The sequence below is a fragment of the Eleutherodactylus coqui genome, chromosome 4 (assembly GCF_035609145.1).
Source record: "Eleutherodactylus coqui strain aEleCoq1 chromosome 4, aEleCoq1.hap1, whole genome shotgun sequence".
In the NCBI taxonomy this organism is placed as follows: Eukaryota; Metazoa; Chordata; class Amphibia; order Anura; family Eleutherodactylidae; genus Eleutherodactylus; species Eleutherodactylus coqui.
Genome location: NC_089840.1, coordinates 154,113,513 through 154,137,832, shown reverse-complemented (window position 1 = coordinate 154,137,832; position 24,320 = coordinate 154,113,513). Strand labels below are relative to the sequence as shown.

Genomic DNA, 24,320 nt, shown 5'->3' with positions numbered 1-24,320 from the left:
ACACAACACTGTAATTAAATGTGCCGCTTATTGGCCTGTGGTTGGAGGCTGAGTTCGCTTACGGAACGCCAGGAAATAATTTGGCGCAAGCCTGCTGTAACACTTAGCTGGCTGCGTATTTATTTGTAGAACTACTACACCCAGCAGACACGGACCCAGAACACTGAGCACAGTGACAGGCAGGCAAAATAGATTTTTTTTCAAGATTTTTTTCAAAAAGACCACTGCGTATATTCAATCTATAATATATGTCTTCTGTCCCTGCCTACACAATTCTGTCCCTGGACTGTGTCACGGAACTGCAGTGTTGCACTGTTATTAACTGCAACAGACCGGTGATTTCAGAGCCAGGAAATAATTTGGCGCAAGCCTGCTGTAACACTTAGCTGGCTGCGTATTTATTTGTAGAACTACTACACCCAGCAGACACGGACCCAGAACACTGAGCACAGTGACAGGCAGGCCAAATAGATTTTTTTCAAGATTTTTTTCAAAAGGACCACTGCGTATATTCAATCTATAATATATGTCTTCTGTCCCTGCCTACACAATTCTGTCCCTGGACTGTGTCACGGAGACTGCAGTGTTGTACTGTTATTAACTGCAACAGACCGGTGATTTCAGAGCCAGGAAATAATTTGCCGCAAGCCTGCTGTAACACTTAGCTGGCTGCGTATTTATTTGTAGAACTACTACACCCAGCAGACACGGACCCAGAGCACTGAGCACAGTGACAGGCAGGCAATATAGATTTTTTTTCAAGATTTTTTTTCAAAAGGACCACTGCGTATATTCAATCTATAATATATGTCTTCTGTCCCTGCCTACACAATTCTGTCCCTGGACTGTGTCACGGAACTGCAGTGTTGCACTGTTATTAACTGCAACAGACCGGTGATTTAAGAGCCAGGAAATAATTTGCCGCAAGCCTGCTGTAACACTTAGCTGGCTGCGTATTTATTTGTAGAACTACTACACCCAGCAGAGACCCAGAACACTGAGCACAGTGACAGGCAGGCCAAATAGATTTTTTTTCAAGATTTTTTTCAAAAGGACCACTGCGTATATTCAATCTATAATATATGTCTTCTGTCCCTGCCTACACAATTCTGTCCCTGGACTGTGTCACGGAACTGCAGTGTTGCACTGTTATTAACTGCAACAGACCGGTGATTTCAGAGCCAGGAAATAATTTGCCGCAAGCCTGCTGTAACACTTAGCTGGCTGCGTATTTATTTGTAGAACTACTACACCCAGCAGAGACCCAGAACACTGAGCACAGTGACAGGCAGGCCAAATAGATTTTTTTTCAAGATTTTTTTCAAAAGGACCACTGCGTATATTCAATCTATAATATATGTCTTCTGTCCCTGCCTGCACAATTCAGTCCCTGGACTGTGTCACGGAACTGCAGTGTTGCACTGTTATTAACTGCAACAGACCGGTGATTTCAGAGCCAGGAAATAATTTGCCGCAAGCCTGCTGTAACACTTAGCTGACTGCGTATTTATTTGTAGAACTACTACACCCAGCAGACACGGACCCAGAACGCTGAGCACAGTGACAGGCAGGCAAAATAGATTTTTTTTCAAGATTTTTTTCAAAACGACCACTGCGTATATTCAATCTATAATATATGTCTTCTGTCCCTGCCTACACAATTCTGTCCCTGGAGTATTACTGCAGGGCGCAATGCTCTGCACGGCCGATATACCAAAAAAAAAAAAAAGTGCAACACTGCTAAAAGCAGCCTCCACACTACTGCACACGGTTAGATGTGGCCCTAAGAAGGACCGTTGGGGTTCTTGAAGCCTACACTAACTCCTAACGCTCTCCCTGCCTAACCACCACTTCTCTCCCTGTAGTATTACTGCAGGGCGCAATACTCTGCACGGCCGATATACCAAAAAAAAAAAAAAGTGCAACACTGCTAAAAGCAGCCTCAACACTACTGCACACGGTTAGATGTGGCCCTAAGAAGGACCGTTGGGGTTCTTGAAGCCTACACTAACTCCTAACACTCTCCCTATAGCAGTTCCAACACGATACCACTGTCCCTCAGCTATCTCACAACGCATCTGAGGCGAGCCGCGGGAGGGGCCGATTTTTATACTCGGATGACACCTGATCTCGCCAGCCACTCACTGCAGGGGGGTGGTATAGGGCTTGAACGTCGCAGGGGGAAGTTGTAATGCCTTCCCTGTCTTTCAATTGGCCAGAAAAGCACGCTAACGTCTCAGAGATGAAAGTGAAAGTAACTCGAACATCGCGTGGTACTCGTTACGAGTAACGAGCATCCCGAACACGCTAATACTCGAACGAGTATCAAGCTCAGACGAGTACGTTCGCTCATCTCTAATAATGAGCTCTCCTCCTCTAATGTGCTGCTCAAGTGTTAAAATATACAGAGAATTGGTGTGTCTACATAAGGGATAACGGATTATAATCAAGATTCAACCCTCGTGGTTGAAGCATATCCAATGTGTGAATCCATCTGAGTTCCTTAATTTTTAGTTGATTCTCCCTATCACCACCCCTCCGGTTACAAGGTACGTGGTCGATTACTCGATACCGAAGCTGGCTTACTGAATGTCCTCTCTCTACAAAGTGTTTGGCGACAGGTAATTGAATCTTCCCGGTCTTAATGGTTCTCTTATGACCGTTAATTCTGTTGCGGACCTCCATGGTGGTCTCGCCAACATATAGGAGGCCGCAAGGGCATCACATATAGGAGGCCGCAAGGGCATATGATGGTGTAAATTACAAAAGACGATGAACACGTAAATCTGTCCTTTATGTAAAACACTTCACCTGTCAGAGGGTGAGAAAATCTATCCCCCTTAACCGAATTCACGCAGCACAAACAGGAAAGACAAGGGAAATTACCTTTCTTTAAAGGGGCAAATGTCCATTGCTTGGGCAAAGTGTTGTTAACACCCCGCGCAGTATGAACTAGCAATTCCTTCAAATTGGGTCCCCTACGATAAGCTATAATCGGAGGCAACTTAAATTCTTTATTTTGGGAAAACAATCCGACAGGATATGCCAGTGCCTTTTCAAGATTTGTGAGATTTTGCCTCTTGTCAGACCAAACGTGGAGAAAAAGGGAATACGCACAGATTTATTATCCCTCTTTTTAACCCCCAATAATGTCTCCCTAATAGCAGACGTTATGCATCAAACAATAGTAATAGTTGCCTATCTAAAATCTGCATCAAAAAATACATGTGTGAATCTGGTCTAAAGAACTCTACTAATACTGTACCTGCTCGTCACCCACTGGATTCAGAGTAATGTGCAGACTGAGCGGTTATATATTTCAGACTTTAATTATAATTTCTTTGGTTTACAGTAAACTTCAGTCTTTATTTCAAGCATTTGACATGTAAGACTTTTTTTTCTTTTAGTCCAAGGCAGTCCCGGGGCTCCAACACATCAACCGCGACACGCAGGAAATCTTACGACAGACTACAGCTCAGGTAATGGCTACTAAACAAAAATAAAAGTAGGAAATAAAAAAAGGTGCTAGACGTTTTGCTATGTGGTGCTGTATTAAATCCCCATCTTAAAGAGAACCTGTTACTTCAGGTGACTGTAGTATAAGCTGTAGTGTATACATGAGCTGTAGCATTACTTCTGGCCATTGTATGACCTGTATTTGACATTCATCACCAGCTGTCCCCTCTCCATAATCCATCTCTAAGTCTACCTTCACATGGGTGAGCGCTATATCGGGCTCAGAAACTCGGCCTCATATTGCGCTCATCAATATGCATTTTACCCACAAATGTAAGATGATTTTCAGGCAAAAACTCCTCTGAACGCTTCAATGAAATTCCGGGCAATTCAGGGATAAAACTTGAACGAAAGACACATTAACATGGATTCAGATTTTTAAAAAATCTGTGTTGTCCATAGGAACCAATCACAGAACAGCTTTTATTTTATTTCAGCAATATAACAAACGAAAGCTGGCCTGTATGACACAAACAGACAGATTCCCCCCATTTATACAAGTCTTTGTAACAATTTTTGGAAATTGAAAACCAAGCCAGAATTCATACAGCCCTGTGACGAAAACCGATTGATCAGCCCACATACCTCAGATGGGACAGTTCCCATCCTAAACACATCAAAAAGTCCATCGTCTATAGCCAGGCCATCAGATACAAACACATCTGCTCCAACCCAACAGACAGAGAGAAACCATCTTAAATAGACATTTTTAAATCACGGCCACCATCCTATCTCAATTGATGACGAAATCACCAGAGCAACCAGGATACCCAGAAATCAACTACTCCAATACACAGAGAAGGAAGAAAATGGTCATCTACCTCTAGTAGTGACCTACAATTTACAGCTAGAGGTACTAAGGAAAACTGAAAAGAAACTCCATCATACCCTACACAAGGATGACCATCTGAAAATATTCCCAGACCCTCCCCTTTTGTGTTATAGGCAACCCCCAGGTCTGAGGAAGTTTATAATCAGGAGTGCATTGCCCTCTGATACACAAAAAGGAACTTATCCCTGCAATGTAAGCAGCAGCAAGACCTGCTCATATGTACTGACCACAAACAAGATACAAATCCCCAACACACAGCAGAACTATAAGATCCTGGGGACATTCATATGTTCTACGTCCAATGTTGTGTACCCGATACTGTGCAGTAAATGTCCTCTTGGGGGCCTTTATGTTGGAGAAACAGGACACAAACTTAAAGCCAGGATGACATCTCATTGCCACACAATTAAAGAAAGAACAACCAGATTACTTGTAGCAAAGCATTTTTCTAGTCACGGACACAACATATGAAACACAACATATGAAAGTTACGTCATAGACGACTTTGGGAGTTCAAGTTTATAACTATCCTTGATACTCTTAAGAACAGAATGAACCTCAGATGGGGCTTTTTGCATCAGTGGAGAATATGAGAAATCTGTAGCAGAGATAACACACAGGATTGTAACCCCTAACACCAATTTAGTATCATAAAACTTTCACATCCCTTATCAGTGGATTAATTACTCCTCTGCTCATCCTGTTCTGGTATTGCAAATTAATCACACCATGTCTGTGCCTTTTTCATATGTATGTTTGTGTATATATATATGAACCCTAAGTAGGTTTTAAAGCTTGTTATAACATTGTGAATTTTTGTTAGCCATTAAAAAGCATAATATCTACAACATTACCTGGTTTCTCTTACTGAAAACAATCACATTTTGCTCTACTGGCTAACAAAGTAGCAAACTTTTTTTTCGTAGAATCCACAGACAGCTGTTTTGGGGTGTTTGCCTCTCATCAACCTGTATAAAGTTTTGGACATTGATTTACAGAAATACTGCCATCCAATAGGTGTTGTTCCATCTTTCTTAGTTGCATACATTTTCAAAGAGCATGAATAGCCTTATAAGTCTCCTCACTCGCCTTCTAGGTGCTTTCCTTAAGTAGAAATGCTACTCCTCCTGACCCATGTCACAGGCCTCTCACTAGCCAAGCCAGAATTCTATTGCACACTGATGATTGGCAAAACCCCGAAACAGCTCTCTGTGTATGAATTCTGGCTTGGTTTTCAATTCCCAATCATTGTTGCAAAGACCTGTATAAAGGGTCGGACATTGATTTGCAGGAATGCTGCCATCCAATAGGTGGCGCTGCACAGGTATGGTTTCATCTTCCTTATTTACGTTGTCAAACATTGTTACATTTAAAGCATACAGTCTGCTTGTGGGTTGCTGTCTCCATTGCTTTGCACAGGTGAGCGATTAAAGACAGGGTTACTCAATCAGGGTGTGATAAATTGTCTCTGTGGAACTTCCAGTGTCTTTTCAAAACAGAGGAGGAACAGAAGCACTACAGACAAGTGCTATATAAATCAAAACATAAGTAAGAGTGCAAGCTGAGTGTGTGCTGTATTTCAAGTGTACTGTTTCTTAAATATATAACTTTGGATTCAGAGACTCCAGAGGAGTTGCTTATATTTAACTAGCTAATATACACAGCTTCATCCGAGTTAATTTGGTACAGGTGTTTACGTGTTTTTTCGCACAGAAAATTTTATGAAGTCGTGGTTACTTCAGAGGAACTGAGGAATAAAGATTAGATTCTCCTCAGACTGCATGTACCAATGTCCCTCTGCAGAATGTACCACCCCTCCCACTCTCCTTACTTTTTACACCTGAAGGTAATGCCCCTTTTTATTCAAATTTAACTCCAGACTGGTGGTTGAAGCCCCTTCTTAGCCTTAAAGGCGTACTCTAGCCATGCAGTCCATGGCTGCTTTCTTATGTACTTTACAACCTTTCAGTATATGTACACAGAGGTCAGTTAGATTGTTCACAGTATATACACAGAGATCAGTTATATTATCTTCAGTACATACACACAGCGGTCCATTATATTCTGCTTAATATATGCATACAGAGGTCAGTTAGATTTTCCTTAGTATATACACATAGAGGTGAGGTAGATTCTATTTAGTATATACACATAGAGGAGCGTTAGATCTTCCTAAGTATATAAACATTGAGGTGAGGTAGATTCTGCTCAGGATACAAATCATTTCCCTAGGATTTAGGGTTTCTGAGAAAAAAAAACTATCTCATGTATCAAAGTTTTTCATGATTAGAATTGAATATACTTTTCCTATTTAGGACGTAAAGAATGGTTGTGGCAAAGTTTATGTTTGTGCAGTTCAGATGTGTGTTATTAGTTACATTACATAGGTGTTCACTTACTTTCGTACTTAGAATTGAATAATCAAGTTGCAACCCCTTTAATTTTCTTATTTAGGACCTAAATAAGGGTTGTGCCAAATTTCACATTTCTATATGTCATCAGGAACTTAAATAATTAGATTAGGTAAATAAAACAGGAGGTAATTTACTTTTGCACTTAGAATTGAATAATCAAGTTGCAACCCCTTTACTTTTCCTATTTACAACCTAAAGAATGGTTGTCGCATTTCATATTTGTACGGTACCGGGAAGTTGCATAACATTCAAGGTCACTTTTGCACTTAGAGCTGAATAATCAAGTTGCGAGCCCTTTACTTTTTCTATTTACGACCTAAAGAATGGTCATGCCACATTTCACGTTTGTATGACATCGAGAAGGTGCATAACATTCAAGGTCACTTGCTTTTGCACTCAGAACAGAATAATCAAGTTGCGAGCCCTTTAATTTTTCTATTTACGACCTAAACAATGGTTGTGCCACATATCACATTTGCATGACACCGGGAAGTTACATAACATAGGGGGTCACTTACTTTTAGTCTTAGAATTGAATAATCAAGTTGTGACTAGAGATGAGCGAACGTGTTCGGCTCCGCCCCTTTTCGCCCGAACACCGAACTTTGCGAGCAATTCCGTGCTCGGGCGAAAAAAGTTCGGGGGTCGCTGTGGCAGCGCGGGGGGGTGCGGTGGGGAGTGGGGGGGAGAGGGAGAGAGAGAGGGCTCCCCCCTGTTCCCCGCTGCTGCCGCCCGCACCGCCGCGCCTCTCCCCGCCCCCCGGCGCCCCCCGAATCTTTACGCGCGGACACTGAAGTCCTCGGTAAAGCCGGTGTCCGGGTGCGTAAGTGTTCGTTAAGAACACGTTCGCTCATCTCTAGTTGTGACCCCTTTACTGTTGCTATTTAGAACCTCAAGAATGTTCGTGCAAACTTCAAGCTTGTGCGAGACCAGGAAGTTAGAGAATTAGATTAGGTACATAACATAGGGGGTCACTTACTTTTAGACTTAAAATTGAATAATCAGGTTGCAACCCCTTTACTTTTCGTATTTAGGATTTAAAGGTATGGTCATGCCGAATTTCAACACCGGGAAGTAAGAGAATTAGATTAGTTAGGTTATGTACATAACATGGGGGTTTGCTTACTTGAATAATCAAGTTGCGACCCCTTTACTTTTACTATTTAGGACCTAAAGAATGGTCGTGCCAAATTTCACATTTGTACGACATCGGGAAGTGACATAACAGAGGGGGTGCACTTACTTTTGCATTTATAATTGAATAATCAAGTTGTGACCCCTTTACTCTTTCTATTTATGACCTAAAGAATGCTTGTGCCAAATTTCATGTTTGTACTACATTGGGAAATTAGAGAATTAGATTAGGCACATAACATAGGGGGTCACTTACTTTTGGGGTGGGGTTTGTGAGTGAGCAAAGGGGAGGACATGTTCCACCCTGCACGGTGTTTGACTGAGGTACACAAGGCAGGATGTGGCACCTAAGTTGTTCTTGTGTTGAAAATGGTGGTGAAAAGTGCAAGCAGAGCAGGTGATGCAAGGTTGGATGTGGTGGAGTTTACAACTATCAGTGAAGTCCTGGAAACCTGTGTGAGACTTGGGAGTTGCAGAGCCATGTGAGGTGTGTGAGGAGTCCCTACCCAAACATTTGACCATGGAAACTGAGATAGCTTCAGTCATTTGTTGCTATTTTGCTGACAAGGATTGTAAATGGAAAAACACTAACATGTTAAGTGTCCACAGAGCCAAGAGAAATCTACCAAAAGTTAAGAGACTGTATGTTACCAGAGTGGCCTGCAACAAAGCTTAGCAACTGTGCATATTTGTGAAGCACAATAATTTGCAAAATCTCTGTGTTGTGCTAGAGATTATTCCTGTAAAGACCAGCGATCTGTAGCAGTGTTGTGAACAAAGAGATCTATATTGGTAGAATATTCAAACCTGTGATGCAGTGTTCTCAAAATGAGTTCAAGTGAATGCAGCACTGATTCTCCTTAAGCGAATGTATTGAATGATTCAACCTCAAAATTAAGCTTATTGTTGACGATTGGATTATTTGCTCCATCTGTTACTTCAGCTGCCTGTTAGGGTTCCTAATAGGCTTTTAAGCCCCTTACTTTATTGAAGTAATGTCTGCTGCAACTACCTTCTTCAAATTGCAGCAAAGATATTCTTTGGGATTCAAGTCAGATGACTTGTAATGGACACTCCAGAATCATTCAGGACTTATTCTGAAATCAGGCTTTGGTTTGCTTGGCTCAATGTCTTCTTGGAATTTCCAATGATGCCCAAGCTTCAGATTCCTCACAGAAGGTGTGATTTTTTTTCTCCTAAGATTTCCTGATACTTGAATGAATCCTTCTTGCCTTCTACACTATGCAGGTCTCCAGTGCTATTAGAAGTAAAGCAGTCCCAAAGCATCACTGAGCCACCATCTTACTTCACTGTAGGCATATTCTTTCTTACTCTTCCAGATATACTGCTAACCAGAGGCTCGAAATGTTTTAGTTCCGTTAGATCGTTCCAAAGAACAGAATCTCAAAACTTCTGGGTTCTGACTATTTTTGTGCTTTTGTATCAGTGTTTAGCATGTGTCTTAGGGCTCCTGCCCACTGGCATGAGCGATATTGGGTTTTGATTCACGGACCGATATAATTTTTGTAAACCTTCTAAAAACTCCTGGATGCGAGGCGGATCACTGCGGGGATTCCCTTCATCCCATTGCTTTCAATGGGGCAGCATGGAGCGCCGGCCCAATTGATATCCTGCTGCTGCTGTCACAGCAGCAGCAGGGGATTCTTTCATCCAGGGGTTTCACAATGTTCTTAGTGGGGCTGGCAGCAGCAGCAGCACTGGCCCCATTGCAAACATAGTGAGAACATCATTATCTCCTGCTGCTGCTGTGACAGCAGCAGCAGGGCATTCCTTCATACCTGCAAGAGTCCCCTCATCACTGAACACTGTGACAGCAGTGGCAGGGTGTTTAGTGATGAGGGGAGTCCCCATGGGGATGAAGGGAGTCACAGCAGCGGCAGAGGATTGCAATGTTCTCACTATTTTTTCAATGGGGTCGGCACTGCTGCCGCCAACCACATTGAAAACAAGGTGAAACCCCTGGATGAAGGAACCCCCTCTACAGCTGTCACAGCTGCAGCAGGGGATTGCGATCCTCTCCCAGTGCTTGCGGCATCCTTAGGGGCAACAACAACCAGGGCTATAGTGAGCCGAGTGCTGAAGTGATAACTCTTAAATAGAATAGAGGCAGAACATACTTTCGAGTAGCCAATTCAGAACAGAAACAAGACAGCAACAAATAATGATGTGAGACAATCTTGACAAACGGCAATTGTGATACTGGTGGCTATGGCCCTGGTTGTTGTTCCCTTGAAGACGCTGCAAGACCAAACATGTTAGGTGGCTATAGGTTAGATTTTAGTATGGTTTTGGGGGTGCTGACTTATTACTTTTAGGGCAATTTTAATATAGACATCACCCAAATGACAGAATAAAGGACATCCAATGTCTGGAGGCCGCACCTGATAAAAGGGAAGGGAGAAGGAGCCAAAGAACATGCAGACTGGTAGATCAGGTGTCCAAACTATCTTCTGGAAGGTGGAGGAAACAACATGAACAAGGAACATGCATAACAGAAAACAGCAAGTACTGAGAAGGAATGAGATAATGGATAAATGTCCAGCACCCTCTAGTAAAAGGGGTTGGAAGTTATCTGACTGGAGCAATCCACACAGCTAGACAGCTCACTCATCCCACACCTGTGAAAGTGTGCTCCTGGTAAGCCATAGAACTACAGGTCCCAGGAGTACAATGCGACAGAACCCCCCCCCCCTTAAAAAAATGGGTCCTCTAGACCCATAGAGCATAAAAAGATATCAGCCGCTTCGACTGACAATACATCACACAAGACGTCTCCATACGGGCCTAGTGCTGACGCGACAATGTTAAGGCCAGGAGTGAGTATACTAATCATGCCACCCTTAACAAAACTACTGCGCGTAATAAAAAAACCACTCATTCACAATAGTCTACACAGAATGCGTCCACTATACCAATGTGGAACCCAAAGGGAAAATGAAGATGACAACTCCTCCTACTGAAACAATGTCGCACAGAGGTTATCCATACAGGCCTAGTGTGGATGCACCCATGGCAAATGTAGGAGAGAGAATTAAAAACAGGTACTTTATCACACAAGTGTCTTGTGCAAACCCAAAATTTTGGGCTGTTATGTTTGTGCTGTGGAATTGTTATGCAATCGCTGCATTCAGTGATACTTTACTAATTCCCTCACGATTTTGCACGGTAATGCTTGTAGCTATGGAAAATGTGATTGTTCCCAGCAAGAGAAACCACATAATCTTGTAGATATGATACATTTTAATTAGAGATGAGCGAACGTACTCGTCCGAGCTTGATACTCGTTCGAGTATTAGCGTGTTCGAGATGCTCGTTACTCAAGACGAGTACCACGCGATGTTCAAGTTACTTTCACTTTCATCTCTGAGACGTTAGCGCGCTTTTCTGGCCAATAGAAAGACAGGGAAGGCATTACAACTTCCCCCTGTGACGTTCAAGCCCTATACCACCCCCCTGCAGTGAGTGGCTGGCGAGATCAGGTGTCACATATAAATGTCAGTATATAAATCGGCCCCTCCCGCGGCTCGCCACAGATACATTCTGACATAGTTCAGGGAAAGTGCTGTCTTGCTGAAGTTGCTATAGGGAGAGTGTTAGGAGTTATTTTAGGCTTCAAGAACCCCAACGGTCCTTCTTAGGGCCACATCTAACCGTGTGCAGTATTGTGGAGGCTGCTTTTAGCAGTGTTGCACATTTTTTTTTCGTATATCGGCCGTGCAGAGCATTGCGCCCTGCAGTAATTTTACATTGTCCAGGGCCAGTAGTGGTGAGGCAGGGACAGAAGACATATTTAGTGTATATGGGCAGTGGGCCTTTCCAAAAACATTTGGGAAAAAAAATCTATTTGGGCTGCCTGTGACCGTCCTCAGTGTACTGGGTCTCTGCTGGGGGTAGTTGTCCTAATTCATACGCAGCCAGCTAAGTGTTACAGCAGGCTTGCGCAAACTTCTTCTCTGCCTCTGTGTTGCCTCTTACATCACCGCTGTATTCCTGTCCACAAGTGTACTGGGTCTCTGCTGGGGGTAGTTGTCCTAATTCATACGCAGCCAGCTAAGTGTTACAGCAGGCTTGCGCAAAATTCTTTTCTGCCTCTGTGTTGCCTCTTACATCAGCGCTGTATTCCTGTCCACAAGTGTACTGGGTCTCTGCTGGGGGTAGTTCTCCTAATTCATACGCAGCCAGCTAAGTGTTACAGCAGGCTTGCGCAAAATTCTTTCCTGCCTCTGCTGTGCGTTCCGTAAGCGAAGTCAGCCTCCAACCACAGGCCAATAAGCGGTACATTTAATTACAGCGTTCTGTTTCTGCACTACTGGTAATACACCATGCTGAGGGGTAGGGGTAGGCCCCGAGGACGCGGAGGCCCAAGTCAGGGTGTGGGCACAGGCCGAGCTCCTGATCCAGGTGTATCGCAGCCGACTGCTGCGGAATTAGGAGAGAGGCACGTTTCTGGCGTCCCCACATTCATCTCACAATTAATGGGTCCACGCGGTAGACCTTTATTAGAAAATGAGCAGTGTGAGCAGGTCCTGTCGTGGATGGCAGAAAGTGCATCCAGCAATCTATCGACCACCCAGAGTTCTGCGCCGTCCACTGCTGCAACTCTGAATCCTCTGGCTGCTGCTCCTCCTTCCTCCCAGCCTCCTCACTCCATTACAATGACACATTCTGAGGAGCAGGCAGACTCCCAGGAACTGTTCCCGGGCCCCTGCCCAGAATGGCCAGCAATGGTTCCTCTCCCACCGGAGGAGTTTGTCATGACCGATGCCCAACCTTTGGAAACTTCCCCGGGTCCGGAGGATGAGGCTGGGGACTTCCAGCAACTGTCTCAAGAGCTTTCAGTGGGTGAGGAGGACGATGACGATGAGACACAGTTGTCTATCACTCAGGTAGTAGTAATTGGAGTAAGTCCAAGGGAGGAGCGCACAGAGGATTCGGAGGAAGAGCAGCAGGACGATGAGGTGACAGACCCCACCTGGTTTGCTACGCCTACTGAGGACAGGTCTTCAGAGGGGGAGGCAAGGGCAGCAGCAGGGCAGGTTGGAAGAGGCAGTGCGGTGGCCAAGGGTAGAGGCAGGGCCAGACGGAATAATCCACCAACTGTTTCCCAAAGCGCCCCCTCGCGCCATGCCACCCTGCAGAGGCCGAGGTGCTCAAAGGTCTGGCAGTTTTTCACTGAGAGTGCAGACGACCGACGAACAGTGGTGTGCAATCTTTGTCGCGCCAAGATCAGCCGGGGAGCCACCACCACCAGCCTCACCACCACCAGCATGCGCAGACATATGATGGCCAAGCACCCCACAAGGTGGGACGAAGGCCGTTCACCGCCTCCGGTTTGCACCGCTGCCTCTCCCCCTGTGCCCCAACCTGCCACTGAAATCCAACCCCCCTCTCAGGACACAGGCACTACCGTCTCCTGGCCTGCACCCACACCCTCAGCTCCGCTGTGCTCGGCCCCATCCACCAATGTCTCTCAGCGCACCGTCCAGCCGTTGCTAGCGCAAGTGTTGGAGCGCAAGCGCAAGTACGCCGCCACGCACCCGCACGCTCAAGCGTTAAATGTGCACATAGCCAAATTTATCAGCCTGGAGATGCTGCCGTATAGGGTTGTGGAAACGGAGGCTTTCAAAGGTATGATGGCGGCGGCCCCGCGCTACTCATTTCCCAGTCGCCACTACTTTTCCCGATGTGCCGTCCCAGCCCTGCACGACCACGTCTCCCGCAACATTGTACGCGCCCTCACCAACGCGGTTACTGCCAAGGTCCACTTAACAACGGACACGTGGACAAGCACAGGCGGGCAGGGCCACTATATCTCCCTGACGGCACATTGGGTGAATTTAGTGGAGGCTGGGACAGAGTCAGAGCCTGGGACCGCTCACGTCCTACCCACCCCCAGAATTGCGTGCCCCAGCTCGGTGGTGGTATCTGTGGCGGTGTATGCTTCCTCCACTAAACCACCCTCCTCCTCCTCCTCCTATGCAACCTCTGTCTCGCAATCAAGATGTGTCAGCAGCAGCACGTCGCCAGCAGTCGGTGTCGTGCGGCACGGCAGCACAGCGGTGGGCAAGCGTCAGCAGGCCATGCTGAAACTACTCAGCTTAGGAGAGAAGAGGCACACGGCCCACGAACTGCTGCAGGGTCTGACAGAGCAGACCGACCGCTGGCTTGCGCCGCTGAGCCTCCAACCGGGCATGGTCGTGTGTGACAACGGCCGTAACCTGGTGGCGGCTCTGCAGTTCGGCAGCCTCACGCACGTGCCATGCCTGGCCCACGTCTTTAATTTGGTGGTTCAGCGCTTTCTGAAAAGCTACCCACGCTTGTCAGACCTGCTCGGAAAGGTGCGCCGGCTCTGCGCACATTTCCGCAAGTCCCACACGGACACTGCCACCCTGCGCACCCTGCAACATCGGTTTCATCTGCCAGTGCACCGACTGCTGTGCGATGTGCCCACACGGTGGAACTCTACGCTCCACATGTTGGCCAGGCTCTATGAGCAGCGTAGAGCTATAGTGGAATACCAACTCCAACATGGGCGGCGCAGTGGGAGTCAGCCTCCTCAATTCTTTACAGAAGAGTGGGCCTGGTTGGCAGACATCTGCCAGGTCCTTGGAAACTTTGAGGAGTCTACCCAGATGGTGAGCGGCGATGCTGCAATCATTAGCGTCACCATTCCTCTGCTATGCCTCTTGAGAAGTTCCCTGCAAAGCATAAAGGCAGACGCTTTGCGCTCAGAAACAGAGGCGGGGAAGACAGTATGTCGCTGGATAGTCAGATCACCCTCCTGTCTATATCTCAGCGCGTTGAGGAGGAGGAGGAGCATGAGGAGGATGAGGAGGAGGGGGAAGAGACAGCTTGGCCCACTGCTGAGGGTACCCATGCTGCTTGCCTGTCATCCTTTCAGCGTGTATGGCCTGAGGAGGAGGAGGAGGAGGATCCTGAAAGTGATCTTCCTAGTGTCAGGGTAAAATTCTAAATACAGCACCAATCAGGCCCACCCCACTTGCCCCGCTGCCGGCGGAGAGAAGAAAACACCACACGGAGGTCTGCTATCATTCCTCACACGGGACATGGCTCTCGCTGTGCTTTATTACAGATTACATGAGATCTTATACCCTTTGTCTCATCACCAGGAATTGGGTGATGGGCTCATAACCATATATGGGAAGTCCGGATTTCCGGCCTGAGACAGTGAAAACAGTCGTTATCTTGCTACGGCGCCTCTGGCTTATGTACAGAAAATCACGTATTCAATTAACTCCAGTGCAAAGAATCACCCACTCAATTCTAAGAAAACGGCCAAGCATGCATTCTCCATATATCTCTTCCCTCCTCCACTTTAACCTTCATCCTTCATCCAGTATCTTTGGACATTCTTCCTCTGTTTGCCTTGCAAAGCATCTTGGCATATCTGATGTAAGGCGACGTATTAAGTTTTTTATAGAGTTAGTACATGTGAGAATAAAGTTAGTATACATAAAAAGAAAGGCATATAACTATATCTATATAAATGTATATATTCCAGTGTTTTCTTTTCTACCTACAAGGATATATATGTATCCCTCTCACTAGTGAGGACAGCCATGTGTTGCGTACAGGTACCCTGGCACACATGGCTGACTTCATGTTAGGATGCCTTTCTCGTGACCCTCGCGTTACACGCATTCTGGCCACTACGGATTACTGGGTGTACACACTGCTCGACCCGCGGTATAAGGAGAACCTTTCCACTCTCATACCCGAAGAGGAAAGGGGTTAGAGAGTGATGCTATACCACAGGACCCTGGCGGACAAACTGATGGTAAAATTCACATCCGACAGCGCTAGTGGCTGAAGGCGCAGTTCCGAGGGCCAGGTAGCAGGGGAGGCGCAGAGATCAGGCAGCATGTACAGCACAGGCAGGGGAACACTCTCTAAGGCCTTTGACAGCTTTTTGGCTCCCCAGCAAGACTGTGTCACCGCTCCCCAGTCAAGGCTGAGTCGGCGGGAGCACTGTAAAAGGATGGTGAGGGAGTACGTAGCCGATCGCACGACCGTCCTCCGTGACGCCTCTGCCCCCTACAACTACTGGGTGTCGAAGCTGGACACGTGGCCTGAACTCGCGCTGTATGCCCTGGAGGTGCTTGCTTGTCCTGCGGCTAGCGTCTTGTCAGAGAGGGTGTTTAGTGCGGCTGGGGGAATCATCACGGATAAGCGTACCCGCCTGTCAACCGACAGTGCCGACAGGCTTACACTCATCAAGATGAACAAAGCCTGGATTTCCCCAGACTTCTCTTCTCCACCAGCGGACAGCAGCGATACCTAAACAATACGTAGGCTGCACACGCGGATGGAAGAATTGTTCTCTATCACCATCAAAAACGTGGACCTTTTAGCTTCATCAATCTGTGTATAATATTCATCCTCCTCCTCCTGCTCCTCCTCCTGAAACCTGACGTAATCACGCCGAACGGGCAATTTTTCTTAGGCCCACAAGGCTCAGTCATATAATTTTTGTAAACAATGTTTATACGTTTCAATGCTCATTAAAGCGTTGAAACTTTCACCTGAACCAATTTTTATTTTAACTGGGCTACCTCCAGGCCTAGTTACAAAAAAAGCCACATTAACCAAAGCGATTAATGGGTTTCACCTGCCCTCTTGGTTGGGCATGGGCAATTTTTCTGACGTACATTAGTACTGTTGGTACACCAATTTTTTGGGGCCCTCGCCTACAGTGTAATCCAATTAATTATTTGCCCACCTGCATTTAATCTGACGTTAGCTCTGCTGTCCAGGGCACTTCAATGGGATACATTTATGTACAGCCGGTGTGTTCTAGGGAGCCACCCATGCTGTGGGTGCACACGGAATACCCATTGCGGAGTTGTACCTGCCTGTGACTATTTATAAAAAAACGCGGTCTGACTGGGGCATGCAGACACCTTGACAGAATGAATAGTGTGTGGCACATAGGTTCCCCATTGCTATGCCCACGTGTGCAGCTCCTGATGGCGGTGGCACAGGATTATATTTCTCATTGCTTCTGCACAGCATTGTGGGCTATCGCCCCGCCCCTTTTAAAGAGGGTCGCTGCCTAGCCGTGCCAACCCTCTGCAGTGTGTGCCTGCGGTCCCTCCTCATGGCAGACGCACTTATAAATAGACATGAGGGTGGTGTGGCATGAATGCAGCTGAAGGCTGCGCAGGGACACTTTGGTGTGAGCTGTGGACACTGCGTCGTGCAGGGGGGGGGGGGGTTGGGCAGCATGCAACCCAGGAGAAGTGGCAGCGGAGTGTCATGCAGGCAGTGATTGTGCTTTGTTGGAGGTAGTGTGGTGCTTAGCTAAGGTATGCATTGCTAATTAGGGTTTTTGAGAAGTAAAAATTGTTGGGGGGAGGCCCACTCTTGCCGCTACTGTGGCTTAACAGTGGGACCTGGGAACTTGAGATGCAGCCCAACATGTAGCCCCTCGCCTGCCCTATCAATTTCTCTGTCGTTCCCATCACTTTCTTGAATTGCCCAGATTTTCACAAATGGAAACCTTAGCGAGCATCGGCGATATACAAAAATGCTCGGGTCGCCCATTGACTTCAATGGGGTTCGTTACTCGAAACAAACCCTCGAGCATCGCGATAATTTCTTCCCGAGTAACGAGCACCCGAGCATTTTGGTGCTCGCTCATCTCTAATTTTAATGGCTTACAAAAATACATGATGTAATAGCGAGCTTGCAAACCTCTCGGGCTCTTCGTCAGGCTAAAAATGGCTAAGTCCATACTTTATTTTAGCATAAATATAATACATTTTAAAAAATTACTTTAAATGTTAAAAAAAATCTTTTTTTTTAGCATTTTACCCCCAATAAAACTAAAAAATGTGTCAAAGAAAAAAGCAAACGCAGTAAAAATAATTTTGGTAGCTAAAGGAAACGAAATAGGGCAGTAAAAACCGCCACATGGGTAAAATCCCTAAAAAGTGCAAAACAGAAGTACAAAACAGCTTGGTCCTTAAGGGGTTAAACTATCTGTTGATGGTACATTTCATGCAGGGGCTTGTCTTTCCATGATCTTCAATTTGTTCTTCCTTCCATGTCTACTGCTGCAGCCTCAGGCATTCTCTCAGCAGCTCATCAGTAAATGTAAAATCAATCATAAAATAATAAAAATAAATTGAATGTAAAATATGAAATCAATATTTTCCATATTCTAGAGCTTCATTCAATCCTGAGGGGCTCAAACAATTATAAATATCCAGAATATCTCACGCTGCATAGTGTAATAAAGTTTCCTCTTACTCATAGGCGTAGCATCGGGGACTGCTGGGGTCACCGTGGCGACCCGGCCCCTGCGCTAAGGGGGGCCCCGAGGCCACCCTCCACCATACCCATATGCACATTCAGTGCATTAATGGCTGGCCATCCTCTCTGCAGCAAGATTCCCATCACGCTGCAGGCAGAACGGCCAGCCTGAGTGGAAGCCGGGAAGAGCAGGGTGGAGGAGGAGGGAGGAAGTCACATGGGCCGGCAGGGCACTGTGATCATGTGCTGCCCCCCAGCTTCCTGCTGAACAGAAGCTGCAGTGTCTGCCTCTCCTGCTGCTGTGACATGGAGAAGTCGTCCAGGCCCCGGGGTAGGTGTATATATGTGTATGTGCGTGTGTATCTGTCTGTCTGTCTCCTCTATCTCTTATCTATCTATCTCCTATCTATCTATCTATCTATCTATCTATCATCTATCTATCTAGATATCTATCTATCAATCTCATATCAATCTATCTCCCTTCTATCAATCTATCTATCTATCGATCGATCTATCGATCGATCGATCGATCGATCGATCGATCTATCTATCTATCTATCTATCTATCTATCTATCTATCCATCTCATATCTATCAATCTATCTATCTCTTATCTATCTATCTATCTATCTATCTATCTATCTATCTATCTATCTATCTCATATTTATCTATTTATCTATCTATCCATCCATCTCTTATCTCATATCCATTTATCTATGTCATATCTCTCTATCTATCTATCTATGTCATATCTATCTATCAATCTATCTATGTCCTATCTCATATCTATTATCTATCTATCTCCTACCTCATATCTATCTTCTATCTATCAATCTATCTATCTCCTGTCTATCTATCTGTCTATCTATGTATTTTTCTATCTCCTATCTCATATCTTTCTATCTACCTCCTATTTATCTATCTATTGGAGATGAGCGAATGTACTCGTGCGAATGTACTCGAGTATTAGGGTGCTTGAGATGCTCGTTACTCGAGACGAGCACCACGTGGTACTCGAGTCAGTTCCATTTCCTTCCCTGCATGTTTTGCGCCATTTTCTAGCCAATAGACATGCAGGGTAGGCATTACAACTTTCTCCTGTGACATTCCAGCCCTATCCTACCCCCCTGCAGTGAGTGGCTGGTGAGATCAAGTGACCGCCAAGTATTTAAAGTGGTCCTGCCCGCGGCTCGCCTCAGACACACACTGGCAGAGATTAGGGAGAGTGCTGTTCCTGCTGTTCCTGCTATAGGGAGAGTGTTAGGCTACTGTTAGCATCTTCAAGAACCCCAACGGTCCTTCTTAGGGCCACATCTGACTGTGTGCATTACTGTTGTGGCTGCTGGGAGCAGTTTTGCACAAAAAAAAAATTTTTTTTCATCTTGGGCTGTGCAGGCTATAGCATTCTCAGTCTGCAGTCAATTATACAGAGTATAGGGGCAGTACTGGTGAGGCAGGGACAGTGGTAGTGTAGAATCCTGTCAACAAGTTCCCCAACGGTCCATCTTTGGGCTACCTGTGACCGTGTGCATTTTACTGTGTGGCCGCTGGGAGTTGTAGTGGCTCACTATTACCCAGCTAGGCCTTTTTGCAGCCTTGCGTGTAATTTTTTTCGTACTGCAGTGTGCGTTACATAACCGCTATCAGCCTCCAACTGCAGGCCAATAATTGCATAATTTTTTACACCTCTCTGTGCGTCACTTCGAGAGTGATGCAATACCACAGGGCCCTGGTGGACAAATTGATGGTAAACTTCCCATCTGACAGCGCTAGCGGCAGAAGGCGCAGTTCCCAGGCTCAAGTAGCAGGGGAGGCACAGAGATCAGGCAGCATGTTCAGCGCAGGCAGGGGAACACTCTCCAAGGCCTTTGCCAGCTTTATGGCTCCCCAGCAAGACTGCATCACCACTCCCCAGTCAAGGCTGAGTCGGAGGGAGCACTGTAAAAAGATGGTGAGGGAGTACATAGCCGATCGTACCACCGTCCTCCGTGATGCCTCAGCTCCATACAACTATTGGGTATCAAAGCTGGACACGTGGCACAAACTTGCGCTGTATGCCCTGGAGGTGCTTGCTTGTCCTGCCGCTGGCGTCTTGTCAGAGAGGGTGTTTAGTGCAGCTGGGGGAATCATCACGGAGAAGCGTACCCGCCTGTCAACTGCCAGTGCCGACATGCTTACACCCATAAAGATGAACAAAGCCTGGATTTCCCCAGACTTCTCTTCACCAGCGGAGAGCAGCGGAACCTAAAGAATCTTCTCGCTGCAACCGCAGATAAAAGCGCTCTTCTGTATCACCGGGAAAACGGGGCATTTCTCTTTTGTCAATCTGTCTCTGACATTGGTCCTCCTCCTGCTACTCCTCCTCCAGAAACAAATGTCATGGCGCTGAACGGCCAATTTTTCTGCGGCCCAAAAGGCTCATCTACATCTACCAATGTTTTTACAATTTTTCTAAGTTTCAAAAGTATTGAGACTGTTACATGAACCAATTTTTTCAACAGGGCTGCCTCCAGGCTCTGTTACAAATTAAGCAACAGTGAGCTGTATTTTTAAAAGAGTGTTTATGGGTTTCACCTGCCCTCTCGGTTGATAAATTTTTCAGAGGTACACTTGTACTCTTGGTACACTAATTTTTGGGGCCCACGCCTACACTCTTATCCTACTAATTTTTCCGGCCTTCGCCTACGCTCATGGTATCCCAATGTTTCAGAGGTTGGCCTACACTATTACTACAGAAATTTTACTGGGGTCTGCCTGCCTGCCTATACTTCTGCTACAAGAAAGTTACAGGGGTCTGCCTATACTGCTGCCACTTACATGTTACAGGGGTCTGCGTATACTGCTGCCACTTGAATGCTACAGGGGTCTGCCTATACTTCTGCTACAGAAATGTTACTGGGATCTGTCTATAGTGTTACTACAGAAATGATACAGGGGTCTGTATATAGTTCTGCTACAAAAATGTTACTGGGGTCTGCCTATACATCTACAACAGAAATAGTGGTGGGGTCTGCCTATACTGCTGCTACAGAAATGATACTGGGGTCTGCCTATACTGCTGCTACATAACTGTTACTGGGGTCTGCCTATACTTCTGCCACATAAATGTTACAGGGGTCTGCCTATACTGCTGCCACTTAAATGTCACAGGAGTCTGCCTATACTTCTGCTACAAGAATGTTACTGGGGTCTGCCTATACTTCTGCCACGTAAATGTTACAGGGGGTCTGCGTATACTTCTGCTACAAAAATGGTACTGAGGGCTGCCTATGCTTCTGCTACAGAAATGTTACAGAGGTCTGCTTATACTGCGGCGACAGACATGTTACTGGGGTCTCCCTTTACTTCTACAGAAATGGTACTGGGGTCTGCCTATACTGCTGCTACAAAAATGTTACAGGGGTCTGCCTATGCTTCTGCTACATAAATGTTTCGGGGGTCTGCTTATACTGCTGCTACAGAAATGTTACAGGGGTCTGCCTATACTGCTGCTACAGAAACGTTACTGGGGTCTGCCTATACTGTTACTACAGAAATGTTACTCGGCTCTGTCTATACTGTTCCAACAGAAATGTTACTGGGGTCTGTCTATACTGTAACTACTGAAATGTTACAAATACTGGGCTCTGCCTGTACTGCTGCTACGAAATGTTACAGGGGTCTGCATATACTGCTGCTACTGAAATGTTACAGGGGTCTGCCAATACTGCTGCTACATAAATGTTACAGGGGTCTGCCTATACTTCTGCTAATGAAATGTTACTGGGGTCTGTCTATACTGTTCCAACAGAAATGTTACTGGGGTCTGTCTATACTGTAACTACTGAAATGTTACAAATACTGGGCTCTGCCTGTACTGCTGCTACGAAATGTTACAGGGGTCTGCATATACTGCTGCTACTGAAATGTTACAGGGGTCTGCCAATACTGCTGCTACATAAATGTTACAGGGGTCTGCCTATACTTCTGCTAATGAAATGTTACTGGGGTCTGTCTATACTGTTACTACAGAAATGTTACTAGGGTCTCCCTAGACTTCTGCAACATAACTGTTACTGGGGTCAGCTTATACCTTTGCTACAGGAATATTACAGGGGACTGTGTATACTATGGGTGCACTAAGTCTTACCATTGCGGTGTTCTACCTATCTGTCCCCCAAAAAAACCCAGACTGACTTGGGCATGGCGTGTGGGCCGCAGCCAACATGTATTTCCTCTCATGTAACCTCAGCTATCCGGGGCACTGCAATGGGATTTCTTTATGTACCGTCTGTGTGTTCCTGCTAGCCACCCATGCTGTGGGTGCACACAGACTTGCCATAGTGGAGTTATACCTGCCTGGCACTTAAAAAAACAAAAAACAGAATGTCTAGGGCATGGTGTGTGGGCCGCAGCCAACATGTATTTCCTCTCACATAACCTCAGCTATCCGGGGCACTGCAATGGGATTTCTTTCTCTACCGTCTGTGTGTTCCTGCTAGCCACTCATGCTGTGGGTGCACACAGACTTGCCATAGCAGAGTTGTACCTGCCTGGTACTTTAAAAAAACAAAATGTCTAGGGCATGGTGTGTGGGCCGCAGCCAACATGTATTTCCTCTCACGTAATCTCAGCTATCCGGGGCATTGCAATGGGATTTCTTTATGTACCGTCTGTGGGTTCCTGCTAGCCTCTCATGCTGTGGGTGCACACAGACTTGCCACAGCTGAGTTGTACCTGCCTGGCACTTTAAAAAAAAACAGAATGTCTAGGGCGTGGCGTGTGGGTCGCAGCCAACATGTATTTCCTCTCACGTAACCTCAGCTATCCGGGGCACTGCAATGGGATTTCTTTATGTACCGTCTGTTGGTTCCTGCTAGCCACACATGCTGTGGGTGCACACAGACTTGCCATAGCGGAGTTGTATCTGTCAGTCTCCAAAACACTGACAGACTTGGGTAGGGTGCAGAGTGCAGATGGTTTACCCCTTGCGTTGTCGATGAGGTATCCGACATCCAAACAGAATGAGTAGTGTGTGGACACATGGAGTCCCCATTGCTATGTCACTCGCAGCACCTTGGGCCACACAAGGTGTTTGCTGGGACAGAGGCTGACCCAGGGCCCGCTCACATACTTCCCACACCGAGTATTGCTGCATTGTGGAGATGTGTAGAAGTGCTGGGCTGGCAGCGGACTCGCCATTATGCCCACATTTGCAGCTCCTGACGGAGATGGCAGGGGATTGGAATGAAGATGGAACGTCAATCTATTATCAACTCTCAACAGCATTGTGGGCTATTGCCCCCCCCCCCCACCCCCACTTTCGAAGAGGGTCGCTGCCTGGCCCTACCAGCCCTCTGCACTGTGTGCCTCCAGTTGCTCCTCATGGCAGGCGCACTTATAAATAGACATGAGGGTGGTGTGGCTATTTATCTATCTATCTCTTATCTATTTTCTATCTCATATCTATCTATCTATCTATCTATCTATCTATCTATCTAATACATATCTATGTATGTACTTATCTATCATCTATCTATCTTTCTATGTCATATCTATCTATCTCATATCTATTTATTTATCTATCTCATATCTATTTATCTCTCTCATATCTATATATCTACCTCCTATCCCATATCTATCTATCTATCTATCTATCTATCTATCTATCTATCTCATATCTATCTATGTATCTATCTATGTATCTATCTTCTATCCCATATCTATTAATCTATGTCATATCTATCTATCTCATATTTATCTATTTATCTATCTATATCATATCTATTTATCTATCTCATATCGATCTATCTATCTATCTATCTATCCCATATCTATCTCCTATCCCATATCTATCTATCTATCTATCTATCTATCTATCTATCTATCTATCTATCTATCTATCTCATATCTATCTATCTATCTCATATATATTTATCTATCTCATATCTATCTATCTATCTATCTCCTATCCCATATCTATCTATCTATCTATCTATCCCCTATCTCATATCTATCTATCTATCTATCTATCTATCTATCTATCTATCTATCTATCTATCTATCTATCTATCTATCTATCTCCTATCTCATATCTATCTATCTATCTCATATCTATCTCCTATCTCATATCCTTCTATCTATCTATC

The 24,320-nt window shown here is 45.7% G+C and overlaps 1 protein-coding gene across 1 annotated transcript in view; it reads left to right on the top strand.

Annotated features, from left to right (window-relative positions):
* The window catches only part of LOC136626544 (kinesin-like protein KIF21B), a 2,048,083-nt gene that overhangs the window by 1,279,991 nt on the left and 743,772 nt on the right, over positions 1-24,320 (top strand). The window contains 1 exon segment of the mRNA XM_066601598.1: positions 3,408-3,479. Coding sequence (XP_066457695.1) covers positions 3,408-3,479 — 72 coding nt within the window.